Genomic DNA, 13,904 nt, shown 5'->3' on the forward strand with positions numbered 1-13,904 from the left:
CTGTCCCACAGACTGTCCCACACACCGTCTCACACACCGTCCCACAGACTGTCTCTCACCGTCTCACACACTGTCACTAATACAGTCTCACACACTCTCATACCTCATTCTTATTTTGCTTACATTACTTAAGTTAATTGTATTTATGGTTTTGTGTTTCTTGGTTTTTTCTTTGCATGATTTTGTGTTTGTTCATTTGGTCACTCTTATTATTTACAAAACTTGAATTCAAAACAAGAAAAATATATGTATATTTTTATTATATATTTTTATAGTTTTAACGTATTTGATGTGATGGCCATCTTGTCAATGCATGTTTAGAAATAAATATTGTAACCTTGTCGTATTTTGTAGTTTTCTGCCACTCGTGTCCCCGGGTAACTTCACTTCCTGCCTTGTCCCGTCATCCCCTGTGATCGTCTAATAGTTTCCACCTGTGTCCAATCACCTGCACCTCCCTTGTGTATTTAAGCCGTGTGTCACTTGTCGCGTCATTGTCTATTGTCGTGGATGTCCGTAGTTTCTTGCCTGTGTGTTTTTGCCCCTTGGCCCTTTGATTTTCCCTTTTCGACTATTAAAGTATTTAGTTTCCGGAGAAGTCTGCGTTTGAGTCCTGCCTCCCCCACGCATCCCTGACAGAATGACGCGACCAAAGAAGGGCTCAGCAGACCCGCTGCCAGATTACGGACCTGAGTACTTGGACGTAAGAAGTCCCTTCTGGCAGCGGAAGACCGACTTCATCTTTGGTCCCAGGGGCTATCAGCTCGCCTGCTTCGAGCTCCGGGATCTTTTAAATCCCAGGAGGAGCCCTGGCCAGAGGAAGCACAGATTTCCCGCTGGGCCGCCGCAGCGATCTCCCGTTCCCGCTTGGCCGCCGCAGCGATCTCCCGTTCCCCGACTCTGTCCTCCGCCTCCGAGACTCTCGGCCCCGACGCCCCCAGTCTCCGCTCCGAGACTCTCGGCCCCGACGCCCCCAGTCTCCGCTCCGAGACTCTCGGCCCCGACGCCCCCAGTCTCCGCTCCGAGACTCTCGGCCCCGACGCCCCCAGTCCCCGCTCCGAGACTCTCGGCCACGACGCCCCCAGTCCATGGTCCTCTCCCACCCTCCCGTTGGTGATTTGAGGGTTGTGTTCCGTGTCCCCGAGCCGCCGACTGCGGAGGTGTTCCGTGTCCCCGAGCCGCCGACTGCGGAGGTGTTCCGTGTCCCCGAGCCGCCGACTGCGGAGGTGTTCCGTGTCCCCGAGCCGCCGACTGCGGAGGTGTTCCGTGTCCCCGAGCCGCCGACTGCGGAGGTGTTCCGTGTCCCCGAGCCGCCGACTGCGGAGGTGTTCCGTGTCCCCGAGCCGCCGACTGCGGAGGTGTTCCGTGTCCCCGAGCCGCCGACTGCGGAGGTTTCCCGTGTCCCCGAGCCGCCGACTGCGGAGGTTTCCCGTGTCCCCGAGCCGGAGCCGCCGACTGCGGAGGTTTCCCGTGTCCCCGAGCCGGAGCCGCCGACTGCGGAGGTTTCCCGTGTCCCCGAGCCGGAGCCGCCGCCGACTACCGCGGAGGTTTCCCGTGTCCCCGAGCCACCGCCGCCGCCGACTACCGCGGAGGTTTCCCGTGTCCCCGAGCCACCGCCGCCGCCGACTACCGCGGAGGTTTCCCGTGTCCCCGAGCCACCGCCGACGACCCTGGAGGTTTCCCTTGTCTCAGAGCCTGCCATTCCGGAGACGTTCCTTGCCCTGCAGTCGCCGCTCCGGAGCCGGCCAAATGACCGTCCGCCGGGCCGACCACCGGAGGCTCCCCGGCAGTGTGCCTGTCCGCCAGGCCGACCCCCAGAGGCTCCCCGGTCGCCTGGCCGCCCGCCAGAGTTTCCCGGGTGGTCCGACCAACGTCTCGGGTTTCCCTCCCCCCCACCCCTTGTTCGCTCTAGTGTGAGCAGTCTGGAATTCGGCCCTTAAGGGGGGGGGGGTACTGTCATGGTGTGGTTCACTTCCTGTTGTATTTTGTAGTTTTCTACCACTCGTGTCCCCGGGTAACTTCACTTCCTGCCTTGTCCCGTCATCCCCTGTGATCGTCTAATAGTTTCCACCTGTGTCCAATCACCTGCACCTCCCTTGTGTATTTAAGCCATGTGTCTCTTGTGTCACTTGACACTTGTCGCGTCATTGTCTATTGTCGTGGATGTCCGTAGTTTCTTGCCTGTGTGTTTTTGCCCCTTGGCCCTTTTGATTTTCCCTTTTCGACTATTAAAGTATTTTGTTTCCGGAGAAGTCTGCGTTTGAGTCCTGCCTCCCCCACGCATCCCTGACACTGTCATAGCCTTAAAATCAGAAACGGACCTGGCCGTGGCCACATTTCTAAAGTGCTTTTCCTAATGAGAGTGTGGTGGCGGGGTGCGGTTGGCTCAGCTGCAGGGAGACAGCGGGGGAGTGGTTCAGGGGACGGTGCTGGCAGGTGAGTGAGGAGCACAGGTGGATGTGATCTGGACTGATTGTCTCCCTGTTAAAAACGGTGAGCAGGATCTGGAGGGGAGATGACGGGAGCAGAGCTGAGCAGACCAGACCAGACCAGACCCGACCCGTGCCGTGCCGTGCCGTGGGGCCTCAATCCTGCTCTCTCCCCTTTAACAAAATAAAAGACAATTTGCTGGCAACGTGTGTCCTTGCGTCCTGTGAAGGAACACGACGGTGGTAGCTCCAGAACGGCTACAGGGAGCTTTCAACCACCAGAAAGAGGAAAAATAGGTAGTTTTAGTTCTTGACAAATGGACACCCAGCAAGAGAAAAGTCCACGAATGATTGGAATGTCACTTAATCAATTGTGCATTGAGAGTGATTGTGCTGTAGTGTGTTTCACCTGAAGGCTTCTGAGATATGAAACATGCTACTCTTTGTATTCAACTCCTCACACACAGGGAGAATATATACAGCATTAGACGGTGGTCCACTCGCAGAGAAGGAAAAGGGAAGAGGTGTCATTGTTGATCATGTGAAGTCTACAGGCCCAGACTCAGAACAGCAGCGCTGCTCATTAATATTCCTGTCCCGCCCCATGCTTTCATGGAGGCTGAGATGGAATTGCAGCTATAACTGAAGTACATGGCTTTGTATGCAATCCCCTGAATTACCTGGAACCTGACCAGCAAGCTAAGCCGTCCATGAGGGAGCCTGGAAGTAAATCAATGCCTGTAATTGGTTGGTTTCCCAGCCTCTCCATGATCTCAGTCCCCCGCTCTAACTGCGTATGACCATATTTGACACAGTCCCGCGTTGTGAGAGGGTCACTGAGGTCACGTTCTTACTCCATCTCTAATAGTTCAAAAAGCTAATCTAGTCTAGTTTTTGCTCATCTGTCTGTTTTTTCTTAAATATGCTTCCAGTCGCATCTCTTTGGAAGTGTTTGGGTGAGTAGACACCTTTCATTGCATTATACTACTAATAATTGCTGAACTAGGTCAAAATGACCCAGCTGTCCAGCCCAGTATATTTCATCACGTGAATGTAATCAGTAAAAGCCTTTGGCAAAATATAGAAAAGTAATGAGATGGCAACTACGGCTTATAAGTGATAACATCCTTTTAAAAATGAAAATACTATGGGCGCCACTATACTGGTGAGCCACGTATTTTACACATAGGGATTTGACTGGATGAATTGGTGCAATATAAGAATAATATAGAATAAACATGAAAACAATATGAACCGATAAGTAGTTAAAACGCGTATGTCCGTATGTCTCCATGGGGAGAAAAAAATGTTTCCAGGACGTGTTATTGCACATATGTGAAACCCGCCAAATCCGGCCCGCCAGGGCGTCCAGTGCGTCCATGTAATCTATCTATCATACATAATTCAAGAGAAAGCTGAAGAGCTGAAAAAACAACTCAACCCTTTTTTATGATCATAAAATATTTCTAAGTTTCTGTTTGACACTTTTTTTTTTTCCTGAGATGCATCCGGTATTTTGTGGACAAAAACAGAAAATGTCATAATGTTGCTGAGAGGATTTTCTGACTTTGAGGGAATTTGAATAATGATGCTGCTGGCGATGGCGATATCTTTTCTTTTTGTTGCAACATTATTTTGATGAGTTGCTGAGCTTTTGTTCTCACAAACCATAATGATGCATCGTCCGGGTTATTTGTTGAAGCAGCAGCGTTCTTCACATCTGCCACCTCATGTTCACAGCAAATAACTGACCTCGGATCAGCGTTTATGGGTTTGCTCATTTGGGCCCAGTCTATTTTCTTCTTAAGTTGAACAAGGCTACAGCTGAACTGAGACAGCGGGCATGATGTGCTCCTTCACCTCTACACCACCCTCCTCCTTACTGCACCGCCTCCTTAGATTTATCGCTTACCTCTTCATCTGGGGAGCTCTGGGGCCTGTCGCCAAGGACAGCCAGAGATCCGCCTGCTTTCTGAACTAGGTGACGCCCCCCCTTGGCAGAGCTGACGTTAGGTCTGGCGTAGTAGAACGAGACCCCCGTGCGTGGTTAGCTCCGCTGCAGAGGGCGGCGAGTTGATGGTCAACATCCGGACTAATTGGCTCGCTTTAAACAGTGAGCAGCTTAGGACTTTATTGAGACTATTGAGGCACACTCACTGCTGAGACACTCTTACATACATACATACATACATACATACTCTGTAAACCTGTGCACGCATGTGATGATGACGAGGAATGATGAATGCATATGATTACAAAGATATAAAAAGTTTAGATCCATATGCTGAGTTTCGCATATATGTAGGAAGGTTAATCCCGAGAGACACTGCTTGGTTGAATTGTTGTATGGGCGCTATAAAGAGGCCTTATCGGCCTTATGCGTTCACATCTTATAGAGTCGCTGCCCAGCTAACGTGGTGTTAAAGCCACCGTAGCGGAGGACACGCCGTTGCCTGAACACAACCCTGTTGCTGTGACGACAGTATAAATGGAGTGTACTTGCATTTCTTTCTTCCAACCACTCAAAGGGCTTTGACACAACATGTCCTCCTTCAGCCGTTCACACCCATTGATACGCTGCTGACAGCAGCAGTGAATAAACGGTGATACCGTCACACGGTCACAGCAACAACAGCTGTTTAGGGTTAAGGGTCAAAGCACACCGACAATGAGATTAGCGCTCGGGGACGATTGTGTGTGTGTGATTGACTATGTCCAGGATTCTTAGTGTGCATACGACAAACGTTTTACTGAAACCAGCGGTCCTTTAGCGAGATGACAGGATGGAGACAAATGATCTTTTTGTCATGAGGTGCAGTGGGTCTTCCGCAAAGTGTGTGTGTGTGTGTGTGTGCTGTGGATTTGACAGCTTTTTCAAGGGCATTGCTGGTAGGCGAGGGTCCCTGTCTCTCACTGGGACTGAGGTCAAGTGTAATCCGGTCAGGTTCACGTCAACATGCCTGTCGTGCACATAAGCAGACAAACGTGTCAGAATGACATGGTGCATTTATTTCTGCTGCGGCGCTTGTTGGGGAGGAGCAGGACTATCTGTGTGTCTCTGGCCAATAATCCAACCCACGCATGCCTCTTTGACCCTTTCAATAAGAGCTTCTTCCATCCCACCCTACATGCCCCCCTGCGCACACACAGGCATGAATCTGCGTGTTGACACTAAACAGAGTGTGTGGCTGTGTTAGTTCTGATAGAGTGTGAACGCGCTCAGTAACACCTCGCTGATAGCAGGAACAGAGAGAGACCTGTAATCCCATTTTTACATAATGCAGAGCGGATCATTGTTGCCAGGCAGTGGCGTAGCTGTGATTGGCTTTACTTTGCAGGATGAACTTTGTCTGCATTCCTTTATCCGTCTAATGGCAGTAGAAGACGAGCCATCACACCGTCTCTAAAGGTTCTGACAACGAGGCCAACAAATAAAGCAAACTGAGGGTTCAAATTCCTGCTTGAAACGAGTACGAACTGCAAAACATCTGGCAAGCACATCCCATTACAGACCTTGTACCATAAATAAATGAACACTGTGCTACTTAAACACTGAAGGTAACCTGCATCTGAAACAAGAGTCTGCATTTGTTAATTCTGTATATTTTTATAAGACCAGCTCTCTTATGAGAATAAACACTGCCATCTAGTGTCCTTGTGGTTGATGCCTGCAGATCAGGAGCTCAGGATGAAACACCTGGAGAACTGTGTTCACACTGCTAATTGCATCCACTGCACTCTCATTGTGGCCATCTGTGTTTGCTGATCTGGTCCACAGCCAGACAAACACATGCACGCGGCTTACGCAGGGAGCCAGCAGCAGTCCACCTCCTAGCAAACAACATGGAACATCTACAGCACACTGTAGTGTGCACTCACTACCTGTGGAACTATATGTTCACGCAAGTTCTAGACGGTTCTTATTTGACGGTGTCATTCTCAATACACACACTTATAATACAGCTAATTCATTTTCTGTCATTTTGTGCATTCAGTGTCTCGGTGCGTTCACATCAAACACGATGTGATTGTTACGCAGCACAGGATTGCACGTGAGCTGGGCTAGACCGGTGCAGTGGAGAACCAAGGATCCTTGGAGAAGGAAGGCAGGAGCCAGACTCGTAAGGAGGGAGGACTCCCTTCAGCCCAAAGTAAAGTGGGACAGTTTCTTTTTGGTTTTGAAGCTGCAAAATGACTGAATGCATTTATTCCGTTGAAACCTTGTATTTTGCTTTGGAATCTGTCGGTGACGTTACGTTCGCACTGCCCCACTCTAGCTGGCCATATTCTACACAGTATGAACAAATGGCTCAATTCCTGCTTGGTCCTTAAAAACATTGCCAACAGGTGATGGAAGCAGAAATGAAGCATGCTGATAAAGGAGCATGAAACGGGCTGATGGGATGGAAGAGGTTGTATTTGGGAAGCTGATGGGTTTGGTTGACGGTTTAAATGATGATCTGGGAAATCAGGGCCGGGGAAACCAAAAAGCTCCCTGGAAAATCACCCTTTGTGAGCACAGAGCGCAGACATTTTTAAATTTTGAGGCGGATCAACCACATGCAACATCCCATGGTTTGATATGGAGCTCTGATAAGACTGACAGTGGTAGGAAATGGCTCTTATTTGTTGAATTTTTAGAACTCATTGCTCTATTTCTCCTTCTTTTCAGATCCCTCATCATTGAGCTAACTTGGCTTTCAAGATGTCTGTAACGAGAGCAACGCCCGAGATATTATTGATCTATGGCCTCAATTACCTCCCAACTCTCAATTATTAAATACAGTTCCAGCTCCTTAACTTACAAGTTGTTCAAAAGGAAGAGAAGAAGGTTTAACGAGCGCCTCTTCCTCGTTTATGATTGGTTCTGCAATACTACGAAATATCTATGCTCCTTGATTTGTAAAGCAAGCGTTCTGTAAGTGAGCTCGTGCTGCCGAGGTGGGAAGTCTCTGCAGCCACTATCTTTAGAAGCAAATTTGCTTTTAAAGATTTGTGCCAGTGCATAGCCAGTAATCATGTGGACGTACGTAGCTATGTGCATGTAAACATATTTACATGCACATAAATTCATAAATGTTATGTCTTATGCAGATGTATTCAAGTGTGTTTATTTTCACATCTGTATAACTTGTAAATTCACCACAAACAAATTGTCTTTATTTCTTTGTTTTTAAATTGCAAAAAGGGAAATAGTAATTATAAAAAAGGCAAATTGACACTCTTGCCTGAGGAGCAGTTTTACCTCATCTATGTGACAGACTGCGTCACATTATGATGTGTGGTTATAAAAAGAAGGAAACACGGGCAGGCGAGATGTTGAGCACCAGCCAAATGTCCTACAGCAGAAACAGGGCACAATAATGAAACGGTATATTTCATCATCAGAATAATCAACCCCATATTTGACTATTGGAAATGTTGCATGTTAAAGACCAACTGAACGGTGTGTCTGTCAATCAAAATGTCCAGAGTGGAGGGAGAGCTCCTCTCCACCGAGCTTTCATCGGATGAGTGAAGAAAAAGGTTTTCTCCTAAGCGTAGTTTCTGAACTTCATCTGGCCTGCTTGTATCTCTTTGAGCTGCCCTGCGCTTAACTTGTAGTTTAACAGCTACTTATCAGATGTGTTGTGTTTCCTTCTCTGCATCCTCACAAATAATCCAATACAGTTTATTTTGAATACCCCAAAATCACAACTAACTCAAAGTCAAAGTCTATAAACATGCAACATTCTCTGTCCCGAAACCACACGAAACACTCTGAAGCCACTGAATTATCTGGTAATTCAGAGTAATTATTCCAAAGCAAAGATGCATCTCAGGCATCATGAAATAACCTGCTGATATGCACAGCCGTGTATTAACGCCGTTAGAACTTGGACCTGTGGGCACACTGCAGGTTGGTAGCTGAACTTGAATGGCCATGTGTGACATTTCCACACTGCATGAATGGCTTGAGGTGGAGGGGTTGTGTGTTTAATAAGCATAAGCAGCATGCAAAAACCCTGTACAGGAGAGATATTTAGATCCTCTGCTGTACATGGGTACTGCTGCTGAAGCAGTGCGGCGCTTTAGACCGAGTACTGGAAGGATGACTGGCGCCCTCTAGCAGGCAAACACAGATACCGTGTGCGCCTCCATGTTGTTGGAATTAGTCACCACAACAACACTCAGAAGGCCTTAACGCTGCCCTTCTGTTAGAGCACATATGTCAGAGTCAAGGCCCGCGGGCCACATCCGGCCCGCGAGAAGGTTTTTTACGGCCCCTGGGATGATCTTGATTTATTATTAGAACCGGCCCGCAGACCGCAGCAAGCCGGCAGCCCGCAGATCTTTTACACGCACCAATACTACATTTCCCACAATGCAACGGTGACGCACCGAGCAGTAGGCTGCTTCATTTCAATATTTATTGGCACAGCAGTTGTCAGCATCACAGTAAAATTAACTTTCAGATACCCATCAAAAATGGCAAAACGGAAGGTGGACACTGAGAACCGGGGGTTTCAAACAAGGTGGGAGTCGGAGTATTTGATCACGGAGGTAGCTGGAAAACCTGTGTGTCTTCTGTGTGGAGAAAGTGTGGCGGTACTGAAAGAGTATAATCTGCGTTCCCGAGCGCACAGTTGGCTGATAAAATAGGTATGCTTGCCGCTGACTTTCGACGCCGATTTGCTGACTTTGAAGCACAAAAAAGCAGGTTGGAACTGCTCGGTAACCCATTTGCTGTTGACGTGGAAAGCTCACCACCAAACCTCCAAATGGAGTTGATTGACCTCCAATGCAATGATGCACTGAGGGCAAAATATGCGGCAGTGGGTGCTGCGGAGTTCGCCCGTTTCCTCCCCGACACAATGCCCCAGCTGCGCATCCAGGCTGCTCAAACGTTGTCTATGTTTGGCAGCACATACCTGTGTGAACAACTGTTTTCTTTGATGAACTTGAACAAAACATCACACAGAAGTCGACTTACTGCTGAACACCTCCACTCAATTCTGAGGATTTCCTCAGCTCAGAGCCTTACCCCGAACATTGATGAACTTGTGGAAAAGATGGGACACCACCAAGTATCACCCTCAACCTCAAACAAGTGAACATTACTGTGCAATCACATATTTAGAGTTTTTACTCAGTTCAAGTTTAAAAGTTAAAGTTTAATATTTGTTTTCACTGCATGTTACTTCTCCTTAAACAAAGTGTTGTTTTTGATTAATAGATTTTTGCACTTTATTTTATTGTATTTCAATCCAATTATATTTTAAAAATATTTCAGTTGAGTGGATGATAGAAAATTGCTATTATTGTTTTTTTCTTTGAAGTAAATTTAGCCCACTTTTGCTAAAATAGAAAATATAGGCTACTGATGGTGCCTTGAATACCGGTTTCTTTCATTTAATGTTCATGTTATGGGGATTTTTATATAAAGGAAATTTGTCTTTTGTGTCTGTTGAAAATTAAAGATTACTGACAGAGCCATAAGAAAATATTGCTTTATTTATCTGATCATATTGGAATATATTTGTTAGGTTTTCAGTAGGTTCAATTAGGTTCACTAGACTATATGCGTCATTTAAAAAATTTTCAATGAACATTCGAACAGTCCGGCCCTCGGCTTGTAGCTAAATTTTTTATTTGGCCCTCCGTCCATTTGACTTTGACACCCCTGCACTAAGTATTTCCTTTTTGAACCAGCTGTCAATTAAACTCTTACGGAAAACGTGTTTTCCCTCTAAAAAGCCTTCAGTGTACTTTGCTCTTCTGTAGAGAAATAGGGTCCAGTTCTGTTCGCTGCCCTCTTGTACTTTATGTTCCTGACGGCGACTGAAGCATCGTTTGTACCGCGAGGACACCGATGTGGAACCTTTTCACAGGTAACTCTTCGTCCAGCTCCCAAAGATGAGTCCAATTAAACCAGCGGGACGGTAAATACCGGTAAATACCGGTACCGGTATTTGCTTGTCGATGCGTCGGCACGCGGGTTCGTCCCATTCGCGTCGGGCGCGTTGACCTGAGATCGCCCACCTGAGCGGTGACGTAGCTGAAGGGTGGAGTCTGCTGACAGGTGAACACCTCGCGCGCAGGTTTGGGGAATGTGCACGCTGGAGGAAGTCGCGCGTCTCCGCTATGGCCCGCGGGTGCGTGGGGAAGTGCGCGCCGTTATTCACGCTTGCCCTCATTTTTGACGCGGTCGGTCTGGTGGTTCTTCTGGTCGGGATCTTCGGCGACCTGAACTTAGGAGGCCGCTTCTACGGAGATTTCCTCATCTACACGGGCTCGCTCGTCATTTCCCTCAGCTTGGTGTGGTGGGTTCTGTGGCACACGGGCAACGTGCGGCCGCGCGCGGGGGACCGGTCGGGCTCCCCGGACATCAGCTTTACGCAGTGGGCCAGGAAGCTGTCCGAGAGTCTCTCCAAAGGCGGCATGAGGCCGCTGGAAGCCCGGGAGGAGAAGAAGCCCGGGAGCCCGGGCACCGGGAAGGAGTGGGTCACGCGGGGAGCCGTGACGGGTCGCGACAACGGAGGGTTTGATGCAAGCGGCGAAGGGAGAGGACCTGCGGACAGAGACCTGGAGCTGGGGGCGTTGAACGTTTGCAAAGCAGAGAGGCTGCTCTGAGATGGTGCGTATCACTCGGTCTCCTGATGCTTTAACCCGTGACCGGCTCCAAACGTTACAGCAAGCCTCTTGAGGTGGTTTGGACCCGTGGAACCAGCAGACAAACCATAAATATTCTGTCAGTTTGCTGCAGTTTTTGTCTGTTTCATTATTGCTGCTGGCATGCAGCCCTCCCTTTGCGTTCACTGACAACCTTCTGTCATCTCCAACGGTTTTGCTGGTCGTCAGATGTCCGCCTCTCACAAACATTCCTCCCTCACTGCTCATTAATGCGTCTCTGATCCCTGCTGTGAAAAGAGGAAGCCTGTGGGGCCTTTTAATTAATGAGCCTGACCCGTTCTGCTCACCTTCACAGTTCTGCATTACTGTAGCCATCGGTTTGCATTTAACCAGCAATGGCAGGTAAAGGTGCAATTGCATTTTAATGGAACTCGGCAGTGCGTGTTGTGGCTGCAGGGATCAAATATGTCTCCTGTATTCACGTTCCTCCCTTCCACTCGTTCTTGATAGTTAACTTTAATGTGTTAATCTGATTACCATATGGGTTAAACCAGTTATTCTAAGGTATGGGAGTGTGTTAAATGACATGGTCAAGAACAATGAAAGCATATTGGACCGTGAGGCCGATTCTATGACTTAACTGTTAAATGTGAAAGAGCAGGGCAGGGGTTACAATGGAGGCCACTCATTTAAGCCACATGTTGTTTCTCATCGTCCTGAAGTAGACACTGTGCAATCAAACATGTCAAATGCTGTCTCTAAATGATATGTCTTTACATTCAACCCATCTCAGGGCAAAATATTCATTAAAATGAAGCAACGACAAAAGCATGTATCCAACATAAAAACCTTAATTTACAAAGTTCAGCTATGAAATAAATTAAAGAGTCTTTGCTGTGTCCGGAGTTCCATGCATTCCATAAAATAAACCTTATAGGCAATGATGTTTGGCAGGTAAAAATTAACATCATTTGGCCACAAATTACAAATAAAATGTGTGGTTGTTAATTAGATGGCGTCTTCAGAAACAAACACACTATGTTCTTTTATTAATAATTAATATAAGTATTTTCTGAGGGCGAGTTCTGCACGTCAACATTTTTTTCGTATCCATTATTATTTTCAGATGTATAAAATGACTTGATTGACACGTATCTAGTTGGGACGAAAAAAAATATTTTTCATCAAGTGGGGCTGAAATAAGGAAACCGAATCTCTCATTTCTAAATCCTGGCTTCGATCCTGACTAAGTGCCTGTGATAAGAGTTTTATTGCCGGGCATTCCCAACGAACACGGGCCTCCACCCAAAGACAACATTGCTATTGTAGCAGCCAGCCGCCTCGGCACAACGTGACAATCATTTAGACCTGAGAGTGGACAAATCGCATGGAGAGATAAGGTGGCAGTCTAAGTGATGATTGGCTTATCTGCATGCATTCATGTTTCTGTGTATTGTCAACGTGAAACTAGTAATGATAACGGGATTGTATCGATGTTTCACAGCAGTGGTCAGCTTAACCCTGTAGCCAAATGAACATTTAGACTTCGAAGTCCCTTTCAAAGAGTTAAATAACACAATTATTATGTCTGCTCATTGGATATTCATTTACGGAGGCAGAAGACTGCAAGCAGGATGAAACCGATCAGCCAATGCCAGTAAAGATGCAGCGTGATCGATCTGCTAAAACATTCTAAAAAAAGCAAAGGGTTTATGTATCGTGTTGGGGGGATACGTATGGACTGAAGCTACAGCCTGGTCCATCCCGTCCAGAATGTGGACAGTCTGACTGAAGTACTGTCCAGATGTGGCAGACACATGAGCCGTCATAGTTGGTGTGATTAGTTTCAAAGGGACAGAAGAGAAAAAGACTGTGGCATCATCCTGCTTCTCTGGGAGTACAGCACTCAGCCGACCGCCGACCAGCCGACCTGATGAACTTAATCACGTTGATATTGTTAATATCATTTGCTAATTGCAGCCTGTACTATTATACTAAACCTTTTTCTTTTTACAGGTGATGTCCAGCTGATGATGTTTTCCAAAGACTGCAGCAGATTGAAAACCTGGATCTATGAACTAAGGTCACTTTTTTGTTTTTATTTTTATCAGAAGACACTTTTTTTAATCAGGGAAAAGCCTGCGTCCCCAGCAAGGGAGAAGGGCCGTGCACGGAGGAAGAAAAAGGCCTTTTACAGAATTCCTATTTTGATGCGCTCATTTTGTGACGTATGTAAATATTTTTTCATGGGAATAAAGTTTACGTGAAAGCTGATGTCATTGTTGTCCGAGGGTGTTTGTGCGTGCATGTGACTGAGGAGGCTTTGGTGAAAGCAGCACAGTCACGCCAATACACATTGCGCAAGATATCGGTTTCCTTCTCTTCCTACCTTTTCATTGTTTGAATACGCCACAAAGGAAGCTGTTTTTCTCTCATTGGGGCTTTTTGAAATAAATCAACGAGCACCAGCTGCACTTGTTCTCTCTTTTGTTCCATCAAGCTTTTTCCAATCCACCGCGGTGAGACATCACATCTGGATCAGTGGATCCTTGAACGTAACCTAATCATGAAAGGAAGCCAGGTCCAACAACGGTGTCCTCCTCTCCTACTTACCGGCAGCCCAGAAAAGATCATTTTCTCCCCCAATTAATTTCACTCCCAACATGTTTCAAAACTGCTGATGCTCTGAATTTTTGCAGAAACTCAGCAGTGTCAGTTACTGCTATCACAGATTATCTGGACTCACTTGGCCTCGTCCTTCTTCATTTCATTACATGGCATTTAGCGGACGCTTTTATCCACAGCGACTTACAATAAGTGCATTTCAACCATAAGAATACACACGCAGAAGAACAAAGTGCA

The 13,904-nt window shown here is 47.1% G+C and overlaps 1 protein-coding gene across 1 annotated transcript; it reads left to right on the forward strand.

Moving 5' to 3' along the window:
• Positions 1-10,466: 10,466 nt before the first annotated feature.
• Positions 10,467-13,316, forward strand: LOC120818849 (transmembrane protein 238). Its single transcript, XM_040175704.2, has 2 exons — positions 10,467-11,046; positions 13,059-13,316. The coding sequence occupies exon 1, from the start codon at positions 10,554-10,556 to the stop codon at positions 11,040-11,042; it is 489 nt and encodes a 162-aa protein (XP_040031638.2). The 5' UTR covers positions 10,467-10,553; the 3' UTR covers positions 11,043-11,046; positions 13,059-13,316.
• The last annotated feature ends 588 nt before the right edge of the window (positions 13,317-13,904 follow it).

The sequence above is a fragment of the Gasterosteus aculeatus genome, chromosome 5, assembly GCF_964276395.1.
Source record: "Gasterosteus aculeatus chromosome 5, fGasAcu3.hap1.1, whole genome shotgun sequence".
NCBI classification, from domain to species: Eukaryota; Metazoa; Chordata; class Actinopteri; order Perciformes; family Gasterosteidae; genus Gasterosteus; species Gasterosteus aculeatus.

Coding starts and splice junctions, on each gene's coding strand:
- LOC120818849 (XM_040175704.2), top strand. CDS start 10,554: ATGGCCCGCGGGTGCGTGGGGAAGTGCGCGCCGTTATTCACGCTTGCC.